This window comes from Oncorhynchus clarkii, chromosome 13 (assembly GCF_045791955.1).
Source record: "Oncorhynchus clarkii lewisi isolate Uvic-CL-2024 chromosome 13, UVic_Ocla_1.0, whole genome shotgun sequence".
Taxonomy (NCBI): Eukaryota; Metazoa; Chordata; class Actinopteri; order Salmoniformes; family Salmonidae; genus Oncorhynchus; species Oncorhynchus clarkii.
In genome coordinates, this window is record NC_092159.1 from 64,449,871 (window position 1) to 64,474,063 (window position 24,193).

General features: G+C 46.9%; 2 protein-coding genes across 2 annotated transcripts in view; one reads left to right on the forward strand and one right to left on the reverse strand.

The window, feature by feature from the left end:
* Positions 1-619: 619 nt before the first annotated feature.
* Positions 620-2,682, reverse strand: LOC139423627 (uncharacterized). The gene is made up of 3 exons (XM_071175212.1): positions 2,677-2,682; positions 1,131-2,530; positions 620-1,037 (listed from the first exon to the last, which is right to left on the reverse strand). The coding sequence occupies exons 1-3, from the start codon at positions 2,680-2,682 to the stop codon at positions 620-622; spliced, it is 1,824 nt and encodes a 607-aa protein (XP_071031313.1).
* Positions 2,683-2,860: 178 nt separating this feature from the next.
* Positions 2,861-24,193, forward strand: part of LOC139365257 (E3 ubiquitin-protein ligase RBBP6-like) — a 35,960-nt gene continuing 14,627 nt past the window's right edge. The window contains exons 1-7 of the mRNA XM_071102763.1: positions 2,861-2,969; positions 6,147-6,191; positions 14,132-14,220; positions 15,222-15,318; positions 15,429-15,571; positions 16,573-16,745; positions 18,785-18,939. Of these exons, the coding sequence (XP_070958864.1) occupies positions 14,183-14,220; positions 15,222-15,318; positions 15,429-15,571; positions 16,573-16,745; positions 18,785-18,939 (606 nt within the window). The 5' untranslated portion in view covers positions 2,861-2,969; positions 6,147-6,191; positions 14,132-14,182. The remainder of the gene's footprint in view (positions 2,970-6,146; positions 6,192-14,131; positions 14,221-15,221; positions 15,319-15,428; positions 15,572-16,572; positions 16,746-18,784; positions 18,940-24,193) is intronic.

Sequence of the window (24,193 nt, forward strand, 5' to 3'; positions counted from 1 at the left end):
CCTAACTGACCTAAGACAGGCACATAGTTTGAAGCACAATAGACCAACCATAGCTACTGTAGGGGTTACAGACCAATGCCTATTTCTCACTTAAAACAGTTCCTGATGTGGCATCAAGTGATGATGGAAGCAGTGGGCCCCAGATCATTTATCTAGATTCGTTACTTCCTGATGATGGAAGCAGTGGGCCCCAGGTCATTTGTCTAGATTAGTTTCTTCCTGATGTTGGAAGCAGTGGGCCCCAGATCATTTATCTAGATTCGTTTCTTCCTGATGATGGAAGCAGTGGGCCCCAGATCATTTATCTAGATTCGTTACTTCCTGATGATGGAAGCAGTGGGCCCCAGATCATTTATCTAGATTAGTTTCTTCCTGATGTTGGAAGCAGTGGGCCCCAGATCATTTATCTAGATTCGTTACTTCCTGATGTTGGAAGCAGTGGGCCCCAGATCATTTATCTAGATTTGTTTCTTCCTGATGTTGGAAGCAGTGGGCCCCAGATCATTTATCTAGATTCGTTTCTAAGTGAGGAGCTCTGGATTGTTTGTGTGACTGAGAACTGAGAACTGTGTCAGTTAAGATATTCAAATAAGGGACGTTGGACCGCAGCTCTGCTCTCTCACACCTGCTGCTGGGGGATGTGGTGCCTTAGGGGGTGGTGCTGTAGGGGGTGTGGTGCTGTAGGGGGTGTGGTGGTGCTGCGGGGATGTGGTGCCTTAGGGGGTGTGGTGCTGTAGGGGGTGTGGTGCTGTAGGGGGTGTGGTGGTGCTGCGGGGATGTGGTGCCTTAGGGGGTGGTGCTGTAGGGGGGGTGGTGCTGTAGGGGGTGTGGTGCTGTAGGGGGTGTGGTGCTGTAGGGGGTGTGGTGGTGCTGCGGGGATGTGGTGCCTTAGGGGGTGTGGTGCTGTAGGGGGTGTGGTGGTGCTGTAGGGGGTGTGGTGCTGTAGGGGGTGTGGTGGTGCTGTATGGGGTGTGGTGGTGCTGTATGGGGTGTGGTGGTGCTGTAAGGGGTGTGGTGCTGTAGGGGGTGTGGTGGTGCTGCGGGGGTGTGGGGGTGTGGTGCCTTAGGGGGTGTGGTGCCTTAGGGGGTGTGGTGCTGTAGGGGGTATGGTGCCTTAGGGGGTGTGGTGCCTTAGGGGGTGTGATGCTGTAAGGGGTGTGGGGCTGTAGGGGGTGTGGTGCTGTAAGGGGTGTGGTGCTGTAGGGGGTGTGGTGTTGTAGGGGGTGTGGTGCCTTAGGGGGTGTGGTGCTGTAAGGGGTGTGGGGCTGTAGGGGGTGTGGTGTTGTAAGGGGTGTGGGGGTGTGGTGCTGTAGGGGGTGTGGTGCCTTAGGGGGTGTGGTGCCGTAGGGGGTGTGGGGGTGTGGTGTTGTAGGGGGTGTGGTGTGGTGCTGTAAGGGGTGTGGGGGTGTGGTGTTGTAGGGGGTGTGGTGCTGTAGGGGGTGTGGTGCTGTAAGGGGTGTGGGGGTGTGGTGTTGTAGGGGGTGTGGTGCTGCTGTAAGGGGTGTGGTGCTGCTGGGGGTGTGGTGCTGGGGGTGTGGTGCTGCTGGGGGTGTGGTGCTGCAGGGGGTGTGGTGCTGCAGGGGGTGTGGGGCTGCAGGGAGTGTGGTGCTGCTGGGGGTGTGGTGCTGCTGGGGGTGTGGTGCTGCTGGGGGTGTGGTGCTGCAGGGGGTGTGGGGGTGTGGTGCTGCTGGGGGTGTGGTGCTGTAAGGGGTGTGGTGCCGTAGGGGGTGTGGTGCCTTAGGGGGTGTGGTGCCTTAGGGGGTGTGGTGCCGTAGGGGGTGTGGGGGTGTGGTGTTGTAGGGGGTGTGGTGTGGTGCTGTAAGGGGTGTGGGGGTGTGGTGTTGTAGGGGGTGTGGTGCTGCTGTAAGGGGTGTGGTGCTGCTGGGGGTGTGGTGCTGCTGGGGGTGTGGTGCTGCTGGGGGTGTAGTGCTGCTGGGGGTGTGGTGCTGCTGGGAGTGTGGGGGTGCTGCTGGGGGTGTGGGGGTGCTGCAGGGGGTGTGGGGGTGTGGTGCTGCAGGGGGTGTGGTGCTGCTGGGGGTGTGGTGCTGCTGGGGGTGTGGGGCTGCAGGGGGTGTGGTGCTGCAGGGAGTGTGGTGTTGCTATGGGTGTGGTGCTGCTGGGGGTGTGGTGCTGCTGGGGGTGTGGGGGTGCTGCTGGGGGTGTGGGGGTGCTGCTGGGGGTGTGGGGGTGCTGCAGGGGGTGTGGGGGTGCTGCAGGGGCTGCTGGGGGTGTGGTGCTGCTGGGGGTGTGGGGGTGTGGTGCTGCAGGGGGTGTGGTGCTGCTGGGGGTGTGGTGGTGTGGTGCTGCTGGGGGTGTGGTGCTGCTGGGGGTGTGGTGGCAGGTCTGGTTTGGGGGTAACAGACACACGACAGGTCTGGGGGTAACAGGCACACGACAGATCTGGGGGTAACAGGCACACGACAGGTCTGGGGGTAACAGGCACACGACAGGTCTGGGGGTAACAGGCACACGACAGGTCTGGGGGTAACAGACACACGACAGGTCTGGGGGTAACAGACACACGACAGGTCTGGGGGTAACAGACACACGACAGGTCAGACGTGTCGGTTTTTGGAATTTCAGGCTCAAACAAGTTGTGAATCCTGCTTTTATTTTTCTAGACTGACTATTTTAAACTTGGACGTGTGTCTGTCTGGAGAAGAGCGTCTGAATGACCAACATGAATTTAACTCTCTCTCTCTTTCTCCTCTCTCTCTGTCCTCTCTCTCTCTGTCCTCTCTCTCTCTGCCCTCTCTCTCTGTCCTCTCTCTCTGTCCTCTCTCTCTCTGCCCTCTCTCTCTGTCCTCTCTCTCTCTGTCCTCTCTCTCTCCTGTCTCTCTCTCTCTGTGTGTTCCAGTGAGCGTTTTTCAGAACAGAATCACTTCCCCGTTCAGAACCTCCCCGTCGGATCCTCCAAAGGAGATCGTTCTTCAGAACACTGTCACTTTTCCATTGGATCCTCCAAAGGAGTATGTAACGAATACACACACACACACACACACACACACACACACACACACGTGTGTGAAATGTCTTGTCATACCATTCTAGTGTTGTCTTGTTTTTTTAAAACTACAGTACCAGTCAAAAGTTTTGAACACACCTCAAGGGTTTTTATTTTCTACATTGTAGAATAATAGTGAAGACATTAAAACGATCAACTAACACATATGGAATCATGTAGTAACCAAAAAAATAAATAGATTTTAGTAGCCTTCTTGATGACAGCTTTTTCACACTCTTGGCATTCTCTCAACCAGCTTCATGAGGTAGTCACCTGGAATACTTTTCCAACAGTCTTGGAGGAGTTCCCACATGTTTTTATATATTTTCACCTTCATTTAACCAGGTCGGCCAGCTGAGAACAAGTTCTCATTTACAACTGAGACCCTGACCAAGATAAACCAAAGCAGTGCGACACAGATAACGACACAGAGTTACACATGGAGTAAACATAGTCAGTCAATAACACAATAGAACAATCTATGTCCAGTGTGTGGAAATGTAGGGAGGTAAGGCAATAAATAGGCCATAGAAGCGAAATCATTACCATATAGCAATTAAACACTGGAGTGATAGATGTGCAGGAGATTCATGTGCAAGTAGAGATACTGGGGTGCAAAGGAGCAAATAAATAACAATATGGGGATGAGGTAGTTGGGTGGGCTATTTACAGATGGGCTATGTATGCTTGGGGATGAGGTAGTTGGCTGAGCTATTTACAGATGGGCTATGTATGCTTGGGGATGAGGTAGTTGGGTGGGCTATTTACAGATGGGCTATGTATGCTGAGCACTTGTTGGCTGCTTTTCCTTCACTCTGCGGGTCCAACTCATCCCAAACCATCTCAACTGGGTTGAGGTCGGGGGATTGTGGAGACCTGGTCATCTGATGCAGCACTCCATCACTCTCCTTCTTGGTCAAGTAGCTCTTACACAGGCTGGAGGTGTGTTCTGGGTCATTGTCCTGTTGATAAACCAACGTAGTCCCACTAAGTGCAAACCAGATGGAATGGTGTATCACTGCAGAATGCTGTGGTAGCCATGCTGGTTAAGTGTGCCTTGAACACAGGATGTTAGCATGTGTGCTAACACCTATACAATTAGCAAGTCACACAGGATGTTAGCATGTTGCTAACACCTATACAAGAAGCAAGTCACACAGGATGTTAGCATGTTGCTAACACCTATACAAGAGGCAAGTCACACAGGATGTTAGCATGTTGCTAACACCTATACAAGAAGCAAGTCACACAGGATGTTAGCATGTTGCTAACACCTATACAAGAAGCAAGTCACACAGGATGTTAGCATGTTGCTAACACCTATACAAGAAGCAAGTCACACAGGGTGTTAGCATGTTGCTAACATAAACTGGAGGAGGGGGATTAGACGCCCGTGAAACTGGAGGAGGGGGATTAGACGCCCGTGAAACTGGAGGAGGGGGATTAGACGCCCGTGAAACTGGAGGAGGGGGATTAGACGCCCGTGAAACTGGAGGAGGGGGATTAGACGCCCGTGAAACTGGAGGAGGGGGATTAGACGCCCGTGAAACTGGAGGAGGGGGATTAGACGCCCGTGAAACTGGAGGAGGGGGATTAGACGCCCGTGAAACTGGAGGAGGGGGATTAGACGCCCGTGAAACTGGAGGAGGGGGATTAGACGCCCGTGAAACTGGAGGAGGGGGATTAGACGCCCGTGAAACTGGAGGAGGGGGATTAGACGCCCGTGAAACTGGGGGAGGGGGATTAGACGCCCGTGAAACTGGAGGAGGGGGATTAGACGCCCGTGAAACTGGGGGAGGGGGATTAGACGCCCGTGAAACTGGAGGAGGGGGATTAGACGCCCGTGAAACTGGGGGAGGGGGATTAGACGCCCGTGAAACTGGAGGAGGGGGATTAGACGCCCGTGAAACTGGAGGAGGGGGATTAGACGCCCGTGAAACTGGGGAGGGGGATTAGACGCCCGTGAAACTGGAGGAGGGGGATTAGACGCCCGTGAAACTGGAGGAGGGGGATTAGACGCCCGTGAAACTGGGGGAGGGGGATTAGACGCCCGTGAAACTGGGGGAGGGGGATTAGACGCCCGTGAAACTGGAGGAGGGGGATTAGACGCCCGTGAAACTGGGGGAGGGGGATTAGACGCCCGTGAAACTGGAGGAGGGGGATTAGACGCCCGTGAAACTGGAGGAGGGGGATTAGACGCCCGTGAAACTGGGGGAGGGGGATTAGACGCCCGTGAAACTGGAGGAGGGGGATTAGACGCCCGTGAAACTGGGGGAGGGGGATTAGACGCCCGTGAAACTGGAGGAGGGGGATTAGACGCCCGTGAAACTGGAGGAGGGGGATTAGACGCCCGTGAAACTGGAGGAGGGGGATTAGACGCCCGTGAAACTGGAGGAGGGGGATTAGACGCCCGTGAAACTGGGGGAGGGGGGATTAGACGCCCGTGAAACTGGAGGAGGGGGATTATAAGCCAGTGAAACTGGAGGAGGGGGATTAGACGCCCGTGAAACTGGAAGAAGGGGATTAGACGCCCGTGAAAGTGGGGGAGGGGGATTAGACGCCCGTGAAACTGGGGGAGGGGGTACTCTTTTAAAAAACATATTTTTACAAAGACCTAATTTAATGTCACTAAGACTTTTTGGGATGTTTTATGAAATGAACTGGTCCCTTTTTTGTAAATCATTAATTTGTTCTGAAGGTAAAAAAAATAAATAAAAATGATTAGGTTGTTTGGGGACTTTCATTTCTAATGGTCCTTTTCATGTCTCATTACCAAGCTGACGTGTGTTTATTCATGTCTCATTACCAAGCTGACGTGTGTTTATTCATGTCTCATTACCAAGCTGACGTGTGTTTATTCATGTCTCATTACCAAGCTGACGTGTGTTTATTCATGTCTCATTACCAAGCTGACGTGTGTTTATTCATGTCTCATTACCAAGCTGACGTGTGTTTATTCATGTCTCATTACCAAGCTGACGTGTGTTTATTATGGCAATGTCTGTTCCAGTGTTTCATAACTGACTAGTTAATACCATCAACACGGTTTTGACAGTAGATATCTAGCTCGTGTGTTACTCTACACTGTGTGTGTGTGTGTGTGTGTGTGATGGAGCAGTAATCTGATTTTTGTCTCAAACAGATTGATGATCATGCTTCATCAATATCACTGGCCCAACTTTCAAAGGTAAACTATATATTCTCTCCTTCTCTTCTCTCCTTCTCTCCTTCTCTCCTCTTCTCTCCTTCTCTCCTTCCCTTCTCTCCTTCTCTCCTCGTCCCTTCTCTCCTTCTCTCCTTCCCTTCTCTCCTTCTCTCCTCTCCTTCTCTCCTCTCCTTCTCTCCTCTCCTTTCCTTCTCTCCTCTTCTCTCCTTCTCTCCTTCCCTCCTTTCCTTCTCTCCTCTTCTCTCTCTTTTCTCTTAAAACAGTTAAGTTGGATTGAAACTAAGTGTTAAAAAAAACCTTGTTTTTAAAAAGTGATGTTGACTGACTTGGTTGTAATGATATTAATTGGTGGTTTTGATTTTGATGTGATTTGTTTACTGTCCCTGGTCATGTAAAGAGATTTCTCTCTGTCTTTTTAGTCTGAAGGAGACGCACACTTGCTGCTGCTTACACTCGTACGTTACACACACACACACACACACACTCGTACGTTACACACACACACACACACACACTCGTACGTTACACACACACACACTCGTTCGTTACACACACACACACACACACACACTCGTACGTCACACACACACACACACTCGTACGTCACACACACACACTCGTACGTTACACACACCCACACACACTCGTTCCCGAACACGCATCCTGAAGAATGAAGCGTTCGCCTCGTTTTTTTCCCTTCTTCTTCTTCTCTCTCTAAATGAAGACTCAACGGGTTGTTTTATTTATTGATTTATTTTTTGCTCATACATGACCTTTCACCCCTAGGACACTAATTTATAAAACAAACCTGTTATCAATCTCGATTTCAAAACTTATTGAAGCCCATGTAACAACTTTTTTTAAAAACATTTCAACTTGCCAAATCCTCTCTACTGCACCATGCTTTGTCACCACACTGTGTTTTTGAAGAGATTAACTTTATATAAATATATATATATATATATATAACATTTAGCAGATGTAATTTATCCTCAAATATGTCGTTTGCTGAAGTAAAACACAAACCTACACGGACGTGTTTCTTGGCTGAACCCTTCTGTTGATGTTGTGATGGGACTGATTTTGTTATTGTTCGTTTATATATATATATATATATTTATACCCTGTGACGTTCAACCAGAGAACAGCATTTACTGCTTTTAATGGTGTTAACGGGCTTGTAATGACAGTCAGCTGTTAGAAGGACTGTGTTTTGATTGGGTAGCTGGAATGTGGGAGTGTGAATGTTTTATCCAATAAAACTTGGCAAACGTCTCTGAGACCCCTGACCATTTATGCGTGTAGCTGTGATTGGGTAGCTGGAATGTGGGAGTGTGAATGTTTTATCCAATAAAACGTCTCCTAGACCCCTGACCATTTATGCGTGTAGCTGTGATTGGGTAGCTGAAATGTGGGAGTGTGAATGTTTTATCCAATAAAACGTCTCCTAGACCCCTGACCATTTATGTGTGTTGCTGTGATTGGGTAGCTGGAATGTGGGAGTATGAATGTTTTATCCAATAAAACGTCTCCTAGACCCCTGACCATTTATGCGTGTAGCTGTGATTGGGTACCTGAAATGTGGGAGTGTGAATGTTTTATCCAATAAAACGTCTCCTAGACCCCTGACCATTTATGTGTGGACTACTACTCATGTATTCTTGAAGGATAATATCTGTTTTCTCCCCCAGTGGATTTACACTTCCTGTCCTTATTTTAGTAAAGTCGATTCAAGTGAATCTGGTAGATTAGTATTTTCTCGTGAGAAATAAGTTGCGTGAGCAATGTTTTTTCAGATCAATCTGAGCAGACCGACTAGGTTAGACGCTGATTTAACAGGACCTAACAGACCGACTAGGTTAGACACAGATCTATCAGACTGACTAGGTTAGACACAGATCTATCAGACTGACTAGGTTAGACACAGATCTATCAGACTGACTAGGTTAGACACAGACCTAACAGACTGACTAGGTTAGACACAGATTTAACAGGACCTAACAGACCGACTAGGTTAGACACAGATCTAACAGACTGACTAGGTTAGACACAGATCTAACAGACTGACTAGGTTAGACACAGACCTAACAGACTGACTAGGTTAGACACAGATCTATCAGGACATAACAGACTGACTAGGTTAGACACAGATCTATCAGACTGACTAGGTTAGACACAGATCTAACAGACTGACTAGGTTAGACACAGATCTATCAGACTGACTAGGTTAGACACAGACCTAACAGACTGACTAGGTCAGACACAGACCTAACAGACTGACTAGGTCAGACACAGACCTAACAGACTGACTAGGTCAGACACAGATCTAACAGACTGACTAGGTTAGACACAGATCTAACAGACTGACTAGGTTAGACACAGATCTATCAGACTGACTAGGTTAGACACAGATCTAACAGACTGACTAGGTTAGACACAGATCTATCAGACTGACTAGGTTAGACACAGATCTATCAGGACCTATCAGACTGACTAGGTTAGACACAGATCTATCAGACTGACTAGGTTAGACACAGATCTAACAGACTGACTAGGTTAGACACAGATCTATCAGACTGACTAGGTTAGACACAGATCTATCAGACTGACTAGGTTAGACACAGATCTAACAGACTGACTAGGTTAGACACAGATCTAACAGACTGACTAGGTTAGACACAGATCTAACAGACTGACTAGGTTAGACACAGATCTAACAGACTGACTAGGTTAGACACAGATCTAACAGACTGACTAGGTTAGACACAGATCTAACAGACTGACTAGGTTAGACACAGATCTATCAGACTGACTAGGTTAGACACAGACCTAACAGACCGACTAGGTTAGACACAGATCTAACCTAACAGACTGACTAGGTTAGACACAGATCTATCATGACCTAACAGACTGACTAGGTTAGACACAGATCTAACAGACTGACTAGGTTAGACACAGATCTATCAGACTGACTAGGTTAGACACAGATCTATCAGACTGACTAGGTTAGACACAGATCTATCAGACTGACTTGGTTAGACACAGATCTAACAGACTGACTAGGTTAGACACAGATCTAACAGACTGACTAGGTTAGACACAGATCTATCAGGACGTAACAGACTGACTAGGTCAGACACATCTATCAGACTGACTAGATGAGACACAGATCTAACAGACTGACTAGGTTAGACACAGATCTAACAGACTGACTAGGTTAGACACAGATCTATCAGACTGACTAGGTTAGATACAGATCTATCAGGACCTAACAGACTGACTAGGTCAGACACATCTAACAGACTGACTAGATGAGACACAGATCTAACAGACTGACTAGGTTAGACACAGACCTAACAGACTGACTAGGTTAGACACAGATCTATCAGGACATAACAGACTGACTAGGTTAGACACAGATCTATCAGACTGACTAGGTTAGACACAGATCTAACAGACTGACTAGGTTAGACACAGATCTATCAGACTGACTAGGTTAGACACAGACCTAACAGACTGACTAGGTCAGACACAGACCTAACAGACTGACTAGGTCAGACACAGACCTAACAGACTGACTAGGTCAGACACAGATCTAACAGACTGACTAGGTTAGACACAGATCTAACAGACTGACTAGGTTAGACACAGATCTATCAGACTGACTAGGTTAGACACAGATCTAACAGACTGACTAGGTTAGACACAGATCTATCAGACTGACTAGGTTAGACACAGATCTATCAGGACCTATCAGACTGACTAGGTTAGACACAGATCTATCAGACTGACTAGGTTAGACACAGATCTAACAGACTGACTAGGTTAGACACAGATCTAACAGACTGACTAGGTTAGACACAGATCTATCAGACTGACTAGGTTAGACACAGATCTATCAGACTGACTAGGTTAGACACAGATCTAACAGACTGACTAGGTTAGACACAGATCTAACAGACTGACTAGGTTAGACACAGATCTAACAGACTGACTAGGTTAGACACAGATCTAACAGACTGACTAGGTTAGACACAGATCTAACAGACTGACTAGGTTAGACACAGATCTAACAGACTGACTAGGTTAGACACAGACCTAACAGACCGACTAGGTTAGACACAGATCTAACCTAACAGACTGACTAGGTTAGACACAGATCTATCATGACCTAACAGACTGACTAGGTTAGACACAGATCTAACAGACTGACTAGGTTAGACACAGATCTATCAGACTGACTAGGTTAGACACAGATCTATCAGACTGACTAGGTTAGACACAGATCTATCAGACTGACTTGGTTAGACACAGATCTAACAGACTGACTAGGTTAGACACAGATCTAACAGACTGACTAGGTTAGACACAGATCTATCAGGACGTAACAGACTGACTAGGTCAGACACATCTATCAGACTGACTAGATGAGACACAGATCTAACAGACTGACTAGGTTAGACACAGATCTAACAGACTGACTAGGTTAGACACAGATCTATCAGACTGACTAGGTTAGATACAGATCTATCAGGACCTAACAGACTGACTAGGTCAGACACATCTAACAGACTGACTAGATGAGACACAGATCTAACAGACTGACTAGGTTAGACACAGATCTAACAGACTGACTAGGTTAGACACAGATCTAACAGACTGACTAGGTTAGACACAGATCTAACAGACTGACTAGGTTAGACACAGATCTAACAGACTGACTAGGTTAGACGCAGATCTATCAGACTGACTAGGTTAGACACAGATCTAACAGACTGACTAGGTTAGACACAGATCTAACAGACTGACTAGGTTAGACACAGATCTATCAGGACCTAACAGACAAACTAGGTTAGACACAGATCTAACAGACTGACTAGGTTAGACACAGATCTAACAGACTGACTAGGTTAGACACAGATCTAACAGGACCTAACAGACTGACTAGGTTAGACACAGATCTATCAGGACATAACAGGCTGACTAGGTCAGACACAGACCTAACAGACTGACTAGGTCAGACACAGATCTAACAGACTGACTAAATGAGACACAGATCTATCAGGACATAACAGACTGACTAGGTCAGACACAGACCTAACAGACTGAGTAGGTCAGACACAGACCTAACAGACTGACTAGGTTAGAGACAGATCTAACCGACTGACTAGGTTAGACACAGATCTAACCGACTGACTAGGTTAGACACAGATCTATCAGACTGACTAGGTTAGACACAGATCTATCAGACTGACTAGATGAGACACAGATCTAACAGACTGACTAGGTTAGACACAGATCTAACAGACTGACTAGGTTAGATACAGATCTATCAGACTGACTAGGTTAGATACAAATCTATCAGGACCTAACAGACTGACTAGGTTAGACACAGATCTATCAGACTGACTAGGTTAGACACAGATCTAACAGACTGACTAGGTTAGACACAGACCTAACAGACTGACTAGGTCAGACACAGACCTAACAGACTGACTAGGTTAGACACAGATCTAACAGACTGACTAGGTTAGACACAGATCTAACAGACTGACTAGGTTAGACGCAGATCTATCAGACTGACTAGGTTAGACACAGATCTATCAGGACCTAACAGACTGACTAGGTTAGACACAGATCTAACAGACTGACTAGGTTAGACACAGATCTAACAGACTGACTAGGTTAGACACAGATCTATCAGACTGACTAGGTTAGACACAGATCTAACAGACTGACTAGGTTAGACACAGATCTAACAGACTGACTAGGTTAGACACAGATCTAACAGACTGACTAGGTTAGACGCAGACTCCCCTGTCTATATACTAGTTGACTCTCTCCTCTCCCCTGTCTATATACTAGTTGACTCTCTCCTCTCCCCTGTCTATATACTAGTTGACTCTCTCCTCTCCCCTGTCTATATTCTAGTTGACTCTCTCCCCTCCCCTGTCTATATACAAGTTGACTCTCTCCCCTCCCCTGTCTATATACTAGTTGACTCTCTCCCCTCCCCTGTCTATATACTAGTTGACTCTCTCCCCTCCCCTGTCTATATACTAGTTGACTCTCTCCCCTCCCCTGTCTATATACTAGTTGACTCTCTCCCCTCCCCTGTCTATATACTAGTTGACTCTCTCCCCTCCCCTGTCTATATACTAGTTGACTCTCTCCTCTCCCCTGTCTATATACTAGTTGACTCTCTCCCCTGTCTATATACTAGTTGACTCTCTCCTCTCCCCTGTCTATATACTAGTTGACTCTCTCCCCTCCCCTGTCTATATACTAGTTGACTCTCTCCCCTCCCCTGTCTATATACTAGTTGACTCTCTCCTCTGTCTATATACTAGTTGACTCTCTCCCCTACCCTGTCTATATACTAGTTGACTCTCTCCTCTCCCCTGTCTATATACTAGTTGACTCTCTCCTCTCCCCTGTCTATATACTAGTTGACTCTCTCCTCTCCCCTGTCTATATACTAGTTGACTCTCTCCTCTTCCCTGTCTATATACTAGTTGACTCTCTCCTCTGTCTATGTACTAGTTGACTCTCTCCTCTCCCCTGTCTATATACTAGTTGACTCTCTCCTCTCCCCTGTCTATATACTAGTTGACTCTCTCCCCTCCCCTGTCTATATACTAGTTGACTCTCTCCCCTGTCTATATACTAGTTGACTCTCTCCCCTCCCCTGTCTATATACTAGTTGACTCTCTCCTCTCCCCTGTCTATATACTAGTTGACTCTCTCCCCTGTCTATATACTAGTTGACTCTCTCCTCTCCCCTGTCTATATACTAGTTGACTCTCTCCCCTCCCCTGTCTATATACTAGTTGACTCTCTCCTCTCCCCTGTCTATATACTAGTTGACTCTCTCCCCTGTCTATATACTAGTTGACTCTCTCCTCTCCCCTGTCTATATACTAGTTGACTCTCTCCCCTCCCCTGTCTATATACTAGTTGACTCTCTCCTCTCCCCCTGTCTATATACTAGTTGACTCTCTCCCCTCCCCTGTCTATATACTAGTTGACTCTCTCCTCTCCCCTGTCTATATACTAGTTGACTCTCTCCCCTCCCCTGTCTATATACTAGTTGACTCTCTCCTCTCCCCTGTCTATATACTAGTTGACTCTCTCCTCTCCCCTGTCTATATACTAGTTGACTCTCTCCTCTCCCCTGTCTATATACTAGTTGACTCTCTCCTCTCCCCTGTCTATATACTAGTTGACTCTCTCCTCTCCCCTGTCTATATACTAGTTGACTCTCTCCTCTCCCCTGTCTATATACTAGTTGACTCTCTCCCCTCCCCTGTCTATATACTAGTTGACTCTCTCCCCTCCCCTGTCTATATACTAGTTGACTCTCTCCCTCCCCTGTCTATATACTAGTTGACTCTCTCCTCTCCCCTGTCTATATACTAGTTGACTCTCTCCCCTGTCTATATACTAGTTGACTCTCTCCCCTCCCCTGTCTATATACTAGTTGACTCTCTCCTCTCCCCTGTCTATATACTAGTTGACTCTCTCCCCTGTCTATATACTAGTTGACTCTCTCCCCTCCCCTGTCTATATACTAGTTGACTCTCTCCCCTGTCTATATACTAGTTGACTCTCTCCCCTCCCCTGTCTATATACTAGTTGACTCTCTCCCCTCCCCTGTCTATATACTAGTTGACTCTCTCCTCTCCCCTGTCTATATACTAGTTGACTCTCTCCCCTGTCGATATACTAGTTGACTCTCTCCCCTCCCCTGTCTATATACTAGTTGACTCTCTCCCTCCCCTGTCTATATACTAGTTGACTCTGTCTGTCTGTGTCTGTCTGTCCTCTTTCACCCATGGTCTCTATCTAACTATGTCATATATCCTGGTGACCCCTGGTCTCTATCTAACTATGTCATATATCCTGGTGACCCCTGGTCTCTATCTAACTATGTCATATATCCTGGTGGTTTCTGGGAACAGACGGCGAACCTGGCGGAGGCCAACGCATCGGAGGACGACAAGATCAGAGCCATGATGTCACAGTCCAATCACGACTACGACCCCATACAGTGAGTATTACCACACACAGTCCAATCACGACTACGACCCCATACAGTGAGTATTACCACACACAGTCCAATCACGACTACGACCCTATCCTGTAACTGAACCAGGAAGTAGCAGCAACTCTATCCTGTAACTGAACCGGTAGAGGATGTAACAGCAGCTCTATCTTGTAACTGAACCAGGATGTAGCAGCAGCTCTATCCTGTAACTGAACCAGGATGTAGCAGCAGCTCTATCCTGTAACTGAACCAGGATGTAACAGCAGCTCTATCCTGTAACTGAACCAGGATGTAACAGCAGCTCTATCCTGTAACTGAACCAGGATGTAACAGCAGCTCTATCCTGTAACTGAACCGGTAGAGGATGTAACAGCAGCTCTATCCTGTAACTGAACCAGGATGTAACAGCAGCTCTATCCTGTAACTGAACCGGTAGAGGATGTAACAGCACCTCTATCCTGTAACTGAACCAGGATGTAACAGCAGCTCTATCCTGTAACTGAACCAGGGTGTAACAGCAGCTCTATCCTGTAACTGAACCAGGATCTAACAGCGGCTCTATCCTGTAACTGAATCAGGGTGTAACAGCAGCTCTATCCTGTAACTGAACCGGGATGTAACAGGAGCTCTATCCTGTAACTGAACCGGTAGAGGATGTAACAGCAGCTCTATCCTGTAACTGAACCAGGATGTAACAGCAGCTCTATCCTGTAACTGAACCGGTAGAGGATGTAACAGCAGCTCTATCCTGTAACTGAACCAGGATGTAACAGCAGCTCTATCCTGTAACTGAACCAGGATGTAACAGCAGCTCTATCCTGTAACTGAACCGGTAGAGGATGTAACAGCAGCTCTATCCTGTAACTGAACCAGGATGTAACAGCAGCTCTATCCTGTAACTGAACCAGGAAGTATTAACGTTGTGTTAACATGTTAATGTTGACAGCTGTCTTGACTATCAGTAACGTGTTAACGTTGTGTTAACGTTGTATTCATGTTATTAGTTATGTGAAGAAGTTGACCGGTCCCCCTCCAGCCAACTACACCTGTTATCGCTGTGGCAAGAACGGACATCACATCAGGAACTGTCCTACTAACGGGGTAAGACAACACATCCTTGGTGTGTGTGTGTTATCGTTGTCCAGAGCAACCCAGTAAATGTGTGTGGTTGTGTGTGTGTGTGTGTGTGTGTGTGTGTGTGTGTGTGTTAGAAGGAGAAAGGGTTTGAGCCGCCCCAGAGGATCAAGAAGAGTACCGGCATCCCCCGTTCCTTCATGAAGGAAGTGGACGACCCGTCTATAAAGGGAGCCATGTTGACCAACACCGGCCACTACGCCATCCCTACGATAGACGCGTGAGTTACTGCCGACCTCTGACCCCCCCCCCCCCCCCTGTTGACCAACACCGGCCACTACGCCATCCCTACGATAGACGCGTGAGTTACTGCCGACCTCTGACCCCCCCCCCTGTTGACCAACACCGGCCACTACGCCATCCCTACGATAGACGCGTGAGTTACTGCCGACCTCTGACCCCCCCCCCTGTTGACCAACACCGGCCACTACGCCATCCCTACGATAGACGCGTGAGTTACTGCCGACCTCTGACCCCCCCCCGTTGACTAACACCGGCCACTACGCCATCCCTACGATAGACGCGTGAGTTACTGCCGACCTCTGACCCGACCTCTGACCCGACCTCTAGCAGATGTTAATGGTCACATGGTTAGCAGATGTTAATGGTCACATGGTTAGCAGATGTTAATGGTCACATACACATGGTTAGCAGATGTTAATGGTCACATACACATGGTTAGCAGATGTTAATGGTCACATACACATGGTTAGCAGATGTTAATGCGAGTGTAGCGAAATGCTTGTGCTTCTAGTTCCGACAATGCAGTAATAACAAGTAATCTAACTAACAATTCCAAAACTACTGTCTTGTACACAGTGTAAGGGGATAAAGAATATGTACATAAGGATATATGAATGAGTGATGGTACAGAGCAGCATAGGCAAGATACAGTAGAGGGTATCGAGTACAGTATGTACAAATGAGATGAGTATGTAAACAAAGTGGCATAGTTTAAAGTGGCTAGTGATACATGTATTACATAAGGATACAGTCGATGATATAGAGTACAGTATATACGTATACATATGAGATGAGTAATGTAGGGTATGTAAACATTATATAGAGTGGCATTGTTTAAAGTGGCTAGTGATACATTTATTTAGAGATTTGAGTAACCACCTCAGACATGAGTTTTTAGAAAGGTTATGGTCTGCCTGACCTTTAACCCCTGACCTCTGACGTCTAACCCGTAAACCTCTATGTGTGTGTCCTCCACAGTGAGGCCTACGCTTTAGGTAAGAAGGAGAGGCCTCCGTTCGTCCCCAGGGACCAGTCCAGTTCCGAGGAGGACGAGGATCCAGTCCCTGATGAGCTCCTCTGTCTGCTCTGTAAAGACCTGATGACTGACGCTGTGGTCATTCCCTGCTGTGGCAACTCCTACTGCGACGACTGTGAGTCGACAAACACACACCTGTAAAGACCTGATGACTGATGCTGTCTCCTCTCCTCAGGTATCCATAGTGACTGATGCTGTCTCCTCAGGTATCCATAGTGACTGATGCTGTCTCCTCAGGTATCCATAGTGACTGATGCTGTCTCCTCTCCTCAGGTATCCATAGTGACTGATGCTGTCTCCTCAGGTATCCATAGTGACTGATGCTGTCTCCTCTCCTCAGGTATCCATAGTGACTGATGCTGTCTCCTCTCCTCAGGTATCCATAGTGACTGATGCTCTCTCCTCTCCTCAGGTATCCATAGTGACTGATGCTGTCTCCTCAGGTATCCATAGTGACTGATGCTGTCTCCTCAGGTATCCATAGTGACTGATGCTGTCTCCTCTCCTCAGGTATCCATAGTGACTGATGCTGTCTCCTCTCCTCAGGTATCCATAGTGACTGATGCTGTCTCCTCAGGTATCCATAGTGACTGATGCTGTCTCCTCTCCTCAGGTATCCATAGTGACTGATGCTGTCTCCTCTCCTCAGGTATCCATAGTGACTGATGCTGTCTCCTCTCCTCAGGTATCCATAGTGACTGATGCTCTCTCCTCTCCTCAGGTATCCATAGTGACTGATGCTGTCTCCTCAGGTATCCATAGTGACTGATGCTGTCTCCTCTCAGGTATCCATAGTGACTGATGCTGTCTCCTCTCCTCAGGTATCCATAGTGACTGATGCTCTCTCCTCTCCTCAGGTATCCATAGTGACTGATGCTGTCTCCTCAGGTATCCATAGTGACTGATGCTCTCTCCTCAGGTATCCATAGTGACTGATGCTGTCTCCTCTCCTCAGGTATCCATAGTGACTGATGCTCTCTCCTCTCCTCAGGTATCCATAGTGACTGATGCTGTCTCCTCTCCTCAGGTATCCATAGTGACTGATGCTGTCTCCTCAGGTATCCATAGTGACTGATGCTGTCTCCTCTCCTCAGGTATCCATAGTGACTGATGCTGTCTCCTCTCCTCAGGTATCCATAGTGACTGATGCTCTCTCCTCTCCTCAGGTATCCATAGTGACTGATGCTGTCTCCTCAGGTATCCATAGTGACTGATGCTGTCTCCTCAGGTATCCATAGTGACTGATGCTGTCTCATCTCAGGTATCCATAGTGACTGATGCTGTCTCCTCTCCTCAGGTATCCATAGTGACTGATGCTCTCTCCTCTCCTCAGGTATCCATAGTGACTGATGCTGTCTCCTCAGGTATCCATAGTGACTGATGCTCTCTCCTCAGGTATCCATAGTGACTGATGCTGTCTCCTCTCCTCACGTATCCATAATGACTGATGCTGTCTCCTCTCCTCACGTATCCATAATGACTGATGCTCTCTCCTCTCCTCAGGTATCCATAGTGACTGATGCTGTCTCCTCTCCTCAGGTATCCATAGTGACTGATGCTGTCTCCTCAGGTATCCATAGTGACTGATGCTGTCTCCTCTCCTCAGGTATCCATAGTGACTGATGCTGTCTCCTCTCCTCAGGTATCCATAGTGACTGATGCTGTCTCCTCTCCTCAGGTATCCATAGTGACTGATGCAGTCTCCTCTCCTCAGGTATCCATAGTGACTGATGCTGTCTCCTCAGGTATCCATAGTGACTGATGCTGTCTCCTCTCAGGTATCCATAGTGACTGATGCTGTCTCCTCTCCTCAGGTATCCATAGTGACTGATGCTCTCTCCTCTCCTCAGGTATCCATAGTGACTGATGCTGTCTCCTCAGGTATCCATAGTGACTGATGCTCTCTCCTCAGGTATCCATAGTGACTGATGCTGTCTCCTCTCCTCAGGTATCCATAGTGACTGATGCTCTCTCCTCTCCTCAGGTATCCATAGTGACTGATGCTGTCTCCTCTCCTCAGGTATCCATAGTGACTGATGCTGTCTCCTCAGGTATCCATAGTGACTGATGCTGTCTCCTCTCCTCAGGTATTCATAGTGACTGATGCTGTCTCCTCAGGTATCCATAGTGACTGATGCTGTCTCCTCTCCTCAGGTATCCGTACGTCTCTGCTGGAGTCAGAGGAACATGTGTGTCCCACCTGTAGCCAATCGAATGTCTCCCCTGATGCTCTCATAGCCAATAAGTTCCTGCGCCAGGTAAAACTCTCTCAGGCTCCGCCTACTCAACCCTGGCCTTTATTTAGTGAGGTAACGTGTATGAAATGTTCCACAACATACAGGTGTCTTCAGAAGGCCCCTTGACTTTTTCCACATTTTGTTACGTTAGTCTTATTCTAAAATGGATTAAATTGTTTTTCCCCCCTCATCAATCTACACACACTACCCCATAATGACATCACAATATCCCATAATGACATCACAATATCCCATAATGACATCACAATACCCCATAATGACATCACAATATCCCATAATGACATCACAATACCCCATAATGACATCACAATACCCCATAATGACATCATAATGACATCACAATACCCCATAATGACATCATAATGACATCACAATACCCCGTAAAGCTAAAACAGAAACAACACCGTTACATCAGTATTCAGACCCTTTACTCAGGACTTTGTTGAAGCACCTTTGGCAGCGATTACAGCCTTGAGTCTTCTTGTGTATGACGCTACAAGCTTGGCACACCTGCAATTGGGGAGTTTCTCCCATTCTTCTCTGCAGATCCTCTCAAGATCTGTCAGGTTGGATGGGGAGCGTTGCTGCACAGCTATTTTCAGGTCTCTCCAGAGATGTTCGATCGGGTTCAAGTCCGGGCTCTGGCTGGGCCACTCAAGGACATTCAGAGACTTGTTCCAAAGCCATTCTTGTGTCGTCGTCCTGTTGGAAGGTGAACCTTCGCCCCAGTCTGAGGTGCTGAGCGCTCTGAAGCATGTTGTTATCAAGGATCTCTCTGTACTTTGCTCCGTTCATCTTTCCCGATCCTGACTAGTCTCCCAGTCCCTGCTGCTGAAAAAACATCCCCACAGCATGATGCTGCCACCACCATGCTTCACCGTAGGGATGGTGCCAGGTTTCCTCCAGACGTGATGCTGCCACCACCATGCTTCACCGTAGGGATGGGGCCAGGTTTCCTCCAGACGTGATGCTGCCACCACCATGCTTCACCGTAGGGATGGTGCCAGGTTTCCTCCTCGCTTGGCATTCAGGCCACAGAGTTTAATCTTGGTTTTATCAGACCAGAGAATCTTGTCTGGCCACTCTACCATAAAGGCCTGATTGGTGGAATGCTGCGGCCAGCTCTAGGAAGAGTCTTTGGTGGTTCCAAACTTGTTCCATTTCAGAATGATGGAGGCCACTGTGTTCTTGGGGACCTTTCATTGCTGCAGAAATGTTTTGGTACCCTTCCCCAGATCTGTGCCTCAACACAATCCTGTCTCGGAGCTCTACGGACAATTCCTTCGACCTCATGGCTTAGTTTTTGCTCTGACATACACTGTCAACTGTGGGACCTTATAAAGACAGGTGTGTACCTTTCCAAATCATGTCCAATCAATTGAATTGACCACAGGTGGACTCCAATCAAGTTGTAAAAACATCTCAAGGATGATCAATGGAAACAGGAAGCACCTGAGCTTAATTTCAAGTCTCAAAGCAAAGTGTCAGAATAATTATGTAAATAAATAATAATAATTACTTGGTATTTCTGTTTTTTACTGGTAATACATTTGCTAACATTTCTAAAAACCTGTTTTCGCCTTGTCATTATGGGGTATCGTGATGTCATTATGGGGTAGTGTAATGTCATTATGGGGTATTGTGATGTCATTATGGGGTGTTGTGATGTCATTACGGGGTATTGTGATGTCATTACGGGGTGTTGTGATGTCATTACGGGGTATTGTGATGTCATTATGGGGTATTGTGATGTCATTATGGGGTATTGTGATGTCAGTATGGGGTATTGTGATGTCATTATGGGGTATTGTGATGTCATTATGGGGTATTGTGATGTCACTATGGGGTATTGTGATGTCATTATGGGGTATTGTGTGTAGATTGAGGGAACTTTATAATTAATTTTAGAATAAGGCTGGGGTATTGTGTGTAGATTGAGGGAACTTTATAATTAATTTTAGAATAAGGCTGGGGTATTGTGTGTAGATTGAGGGAACTTTATAATTAATTTTAGAATAAGGCTGGGGTATTGTGTGTAGATTGAGGGAACTTTATAATTAATTTTAGAATAAGGCTGGGGTATTAGGGTTAGGGTTAGAATAAGGCTGGGGTATTGTGTGTAGATTGAGGGAACTTTATAATTAATTTTAGAATAAGGCTGGGGTATTAGGGTTAGGGTTAGAATAAGGCTGGGGTATTGTGTGTAGATTGAGGGAACTTTATAATTAATTTTAGAATAAGGCTGGGGTATTAGGGTTAGGGTTAGAATAAGGCTGGGGTATTGTGTGTAGATTGAGGGAACTTTATAATTAATTTTAGAATAAGGCTGGGGTATTGTGTGTAGATTGAGGGAACTTTATAATTAATTTTAGAATAAGGCTGGGGTATTGGGGTTAGGGTTAGAATAAGGCTGGGGTATTAGGGTTAGGGTTAGAATAAGGCTGGGGTATTAGGGTTAGGGTTAGAATAAGGCTGGGGTATTAGGGTTAGGGTTAGAATAAGGCTGGGGTATTAGGGTTAGGGTTAGAATAAGGCTGGGGTATTGGGGTTAGGGTTAGAATAAGGCTGGGGTATTAGGGTTAGGGTTAGAATAAGGCTGGGGTATTAGGGTTAGGGTTAGAATAAGGCTGGGGTATTAGGGTTAGGGTTAGAATAAGGCTGGGGTATTGTGTGTAGATTGAGGGAACTTTATAATTAATTTTAGAATAAGGCTGGGGTATTGTGTGTAGATTGAGGGAACTTTATAATTAATTTTAGAATAAGGCTGGGGTATTGGGGTTAGGGTTAGAATAAGGCTGGGGTATTAGGGTTAGGGTTAGAATAAGGCTGGGGTATTAGGGTTAGGGTTAGAATAAGGCTGGGGTATTAGGGTTAGGGTTAGAATAAGGCTGGGGTATTAGGGTTAGGGTTAGAATAAGGCTGGGGTATTAGGGTTAGGGTTAGAATAAGGCTGGGGTATTAGGGTTAGGGTTAGAATAAGGCTGGGGTATTAGGGTTAGGGTTAGAATAAGGCTGGGGTATTAGGGTTAGGGTTAGAATAAGGCTGGGGTATTAGGGTTAGGGTTAGAATAAGGCTGGGGTATTAGGGTTAGGGTTAGAATAAGGCTGGGGTATTAGGGTTAGGGTTAGAATAAGGCTGGGGTATTAGGGTTAGGGTTAGAATAAGGCTGGGGTATTAGGGTTAGGGTTAGAATAAGGCTGGGGTATTAGGGTTAGGGTTAGAATAAGGCTGGGGTATTAGGGTTAGGGTTAGAATAAGGCTGGGGTATTAGGGTTAGGGTTAGAATAAGGCTGGGGTATTAGGGTTAGGGTTAGAATAAGGCTGGGGTATTAGGGTTAGGGTTAGAATAAGGCTGGGGTATTAGGGTTAGGGTTAGAATAAGGCTGGGGTATTAGGGTTAGGGTTAGAATAAGGCTGGGGTATTAGGGTTAGGGTTAGAATAAGGCTGGGGTATTAGGGTTAGGGTTAGAATAAGGCTGGGGTATTGGGGTTAGGGTTAGAATAAGGCTGGGGTATTAGGGTTAGGGTTAGAATAAGGCTGGGGTATTAGGGTTAGGGTTAGAATAAGGCTGGGGTATTAGGGTTAGGGTTAGAATAAGGCTGGGGTATTAGGGTTAGGGTTAGAATAAGGCTGGGGTATTAGGGTTAGGGTTAGAATAAGGCTGGGGTATTAGGCTTAGGGTTAGAATAAGGCTGGGGTATTAGGGTTAGGGTTAGAATAAGGCTGGGGTATTGGGGTTAGGGTTAGAATAAGGCTGGGGTATTGGGGTTAGAATAAGGCTGGGGTATTAGGGTTAGGGTTAGAATAAGGCTGGGGTATTAGGGTTAGGGTTAGAATAAGGCTGGGGTATTGGGGTTAGGGTTAGAATAAGGCTGGGGTATTGGGGTTAGGGTTAGAATAAGGCTGGGGTATTGGGGTTAGGGTTAGAATAAGGCTGGGGTATTGGGGTTAGGGTTAGAATAAGGCTGGGGTATTGGGGTTAGGGTTAGAATAAGGCTGGGGTATTGGGGTTAGGGTTAGAATAAGGCTGGGGTATTGGGGTTAGGGTTAGAATAAGGCTGGGGTATTGGGGTTAGGGTTAGAATAAGGCTGGGGTATTAGGGTTAGGGTTAGAATAAGGCTGGGGTATTAGGGTTCGGGTTAGAATAAGGCTGGGGTATTAGGGTTAGGGTTAGAATAAGGCTGGGGTATTAGGGTTAGGGTTAGAATAAGGCTGGGGTATTAGGGTTAGGGTTAGAATAAGGCTGGGGTATTAGGGTTAGGGTTAGAATAAGGCTGGGGTATTAGGGTTAGGGTTAGAATAAGGCTGGGGTATTAGGGTTAGGGTTAGAATAAGGCTGGGGTATTGGGGTTAGGGTTAGAATAAGGCTGGGGTATTAGGGTTAGAATAAGGCTGGGGTATTAGGGTTAGGGTTAGAATAAGGCTGGGGTATTGGGGTTAGGGTTAGAATAAGGCTGGGGTATTAGGGTTAGGGTTAGAATAAGGCTGGGGTATTAGGGTTAGGGTTAGAATAAGGCTGGGGTATTAGGGTTAGGGTTAGAATAAGGCTGGGGTATTAGGGTTAGGGTTAGAATAAGGCTGGGGTATTAGGGTTAGGGTTAGAATAAGGCTGGGGTATTGGGGTTAGGGTTAGAATAAGGCTGGGGTATTGGGGTTAGGGTTAGAATAAGGCTGGGGTATTGGGGTTAGGGTTAGAATAAGGCTGGGGTATTGGGGTTAGGGTTAGAATAAGGCTGGGGTATTGGGGTTAGGGTTAGAATAAGGCTGGGGTATTGGGGTTAGGGTTAGAATAAGGCTGGGGTATTAGGGTTAGGGTTAGAATAAGGCTGGGGTATTAGGGTTAGGGTTAGAATAAGGCTGGGGTATTAGGGTTAGGGTTAGAATAAGGCTGGGGTATTAGGGTTAGGGTTAGAATAAGGCTGGGGTATTAGGGTTAGGGTTAGAATAAGGCTGGGGTATTAGGGTTAGGGTTAGAATAAGGCTGGGGTATTAGGGTTAGGGTTAGAATAAGGCTGGGGTATTGGGGTTAGGGTTAGAATAAGGCTGGGGTATTGGGGTTAGGGTTAGAATAAGGCTGGGGTATTAGGGTTAGGGTTAGAATAAGGCTGGGGTATTGGGGTTAGGGTTAGAATAAGGCTGGGGTATTGGGGTTAGGGTTAGAATAAGGCTGGGGTATTAGGGTTAGGGTTAGAATAAGGCTGGGGTATTAGGGTTAGGGTTAGAATAAGGCTGGGGTATTAGGGTTAGGGTTAGAATAAGGCTGGGGTATTAGGGTTAGGGTTAGAATAAGGCTGGGGTATTA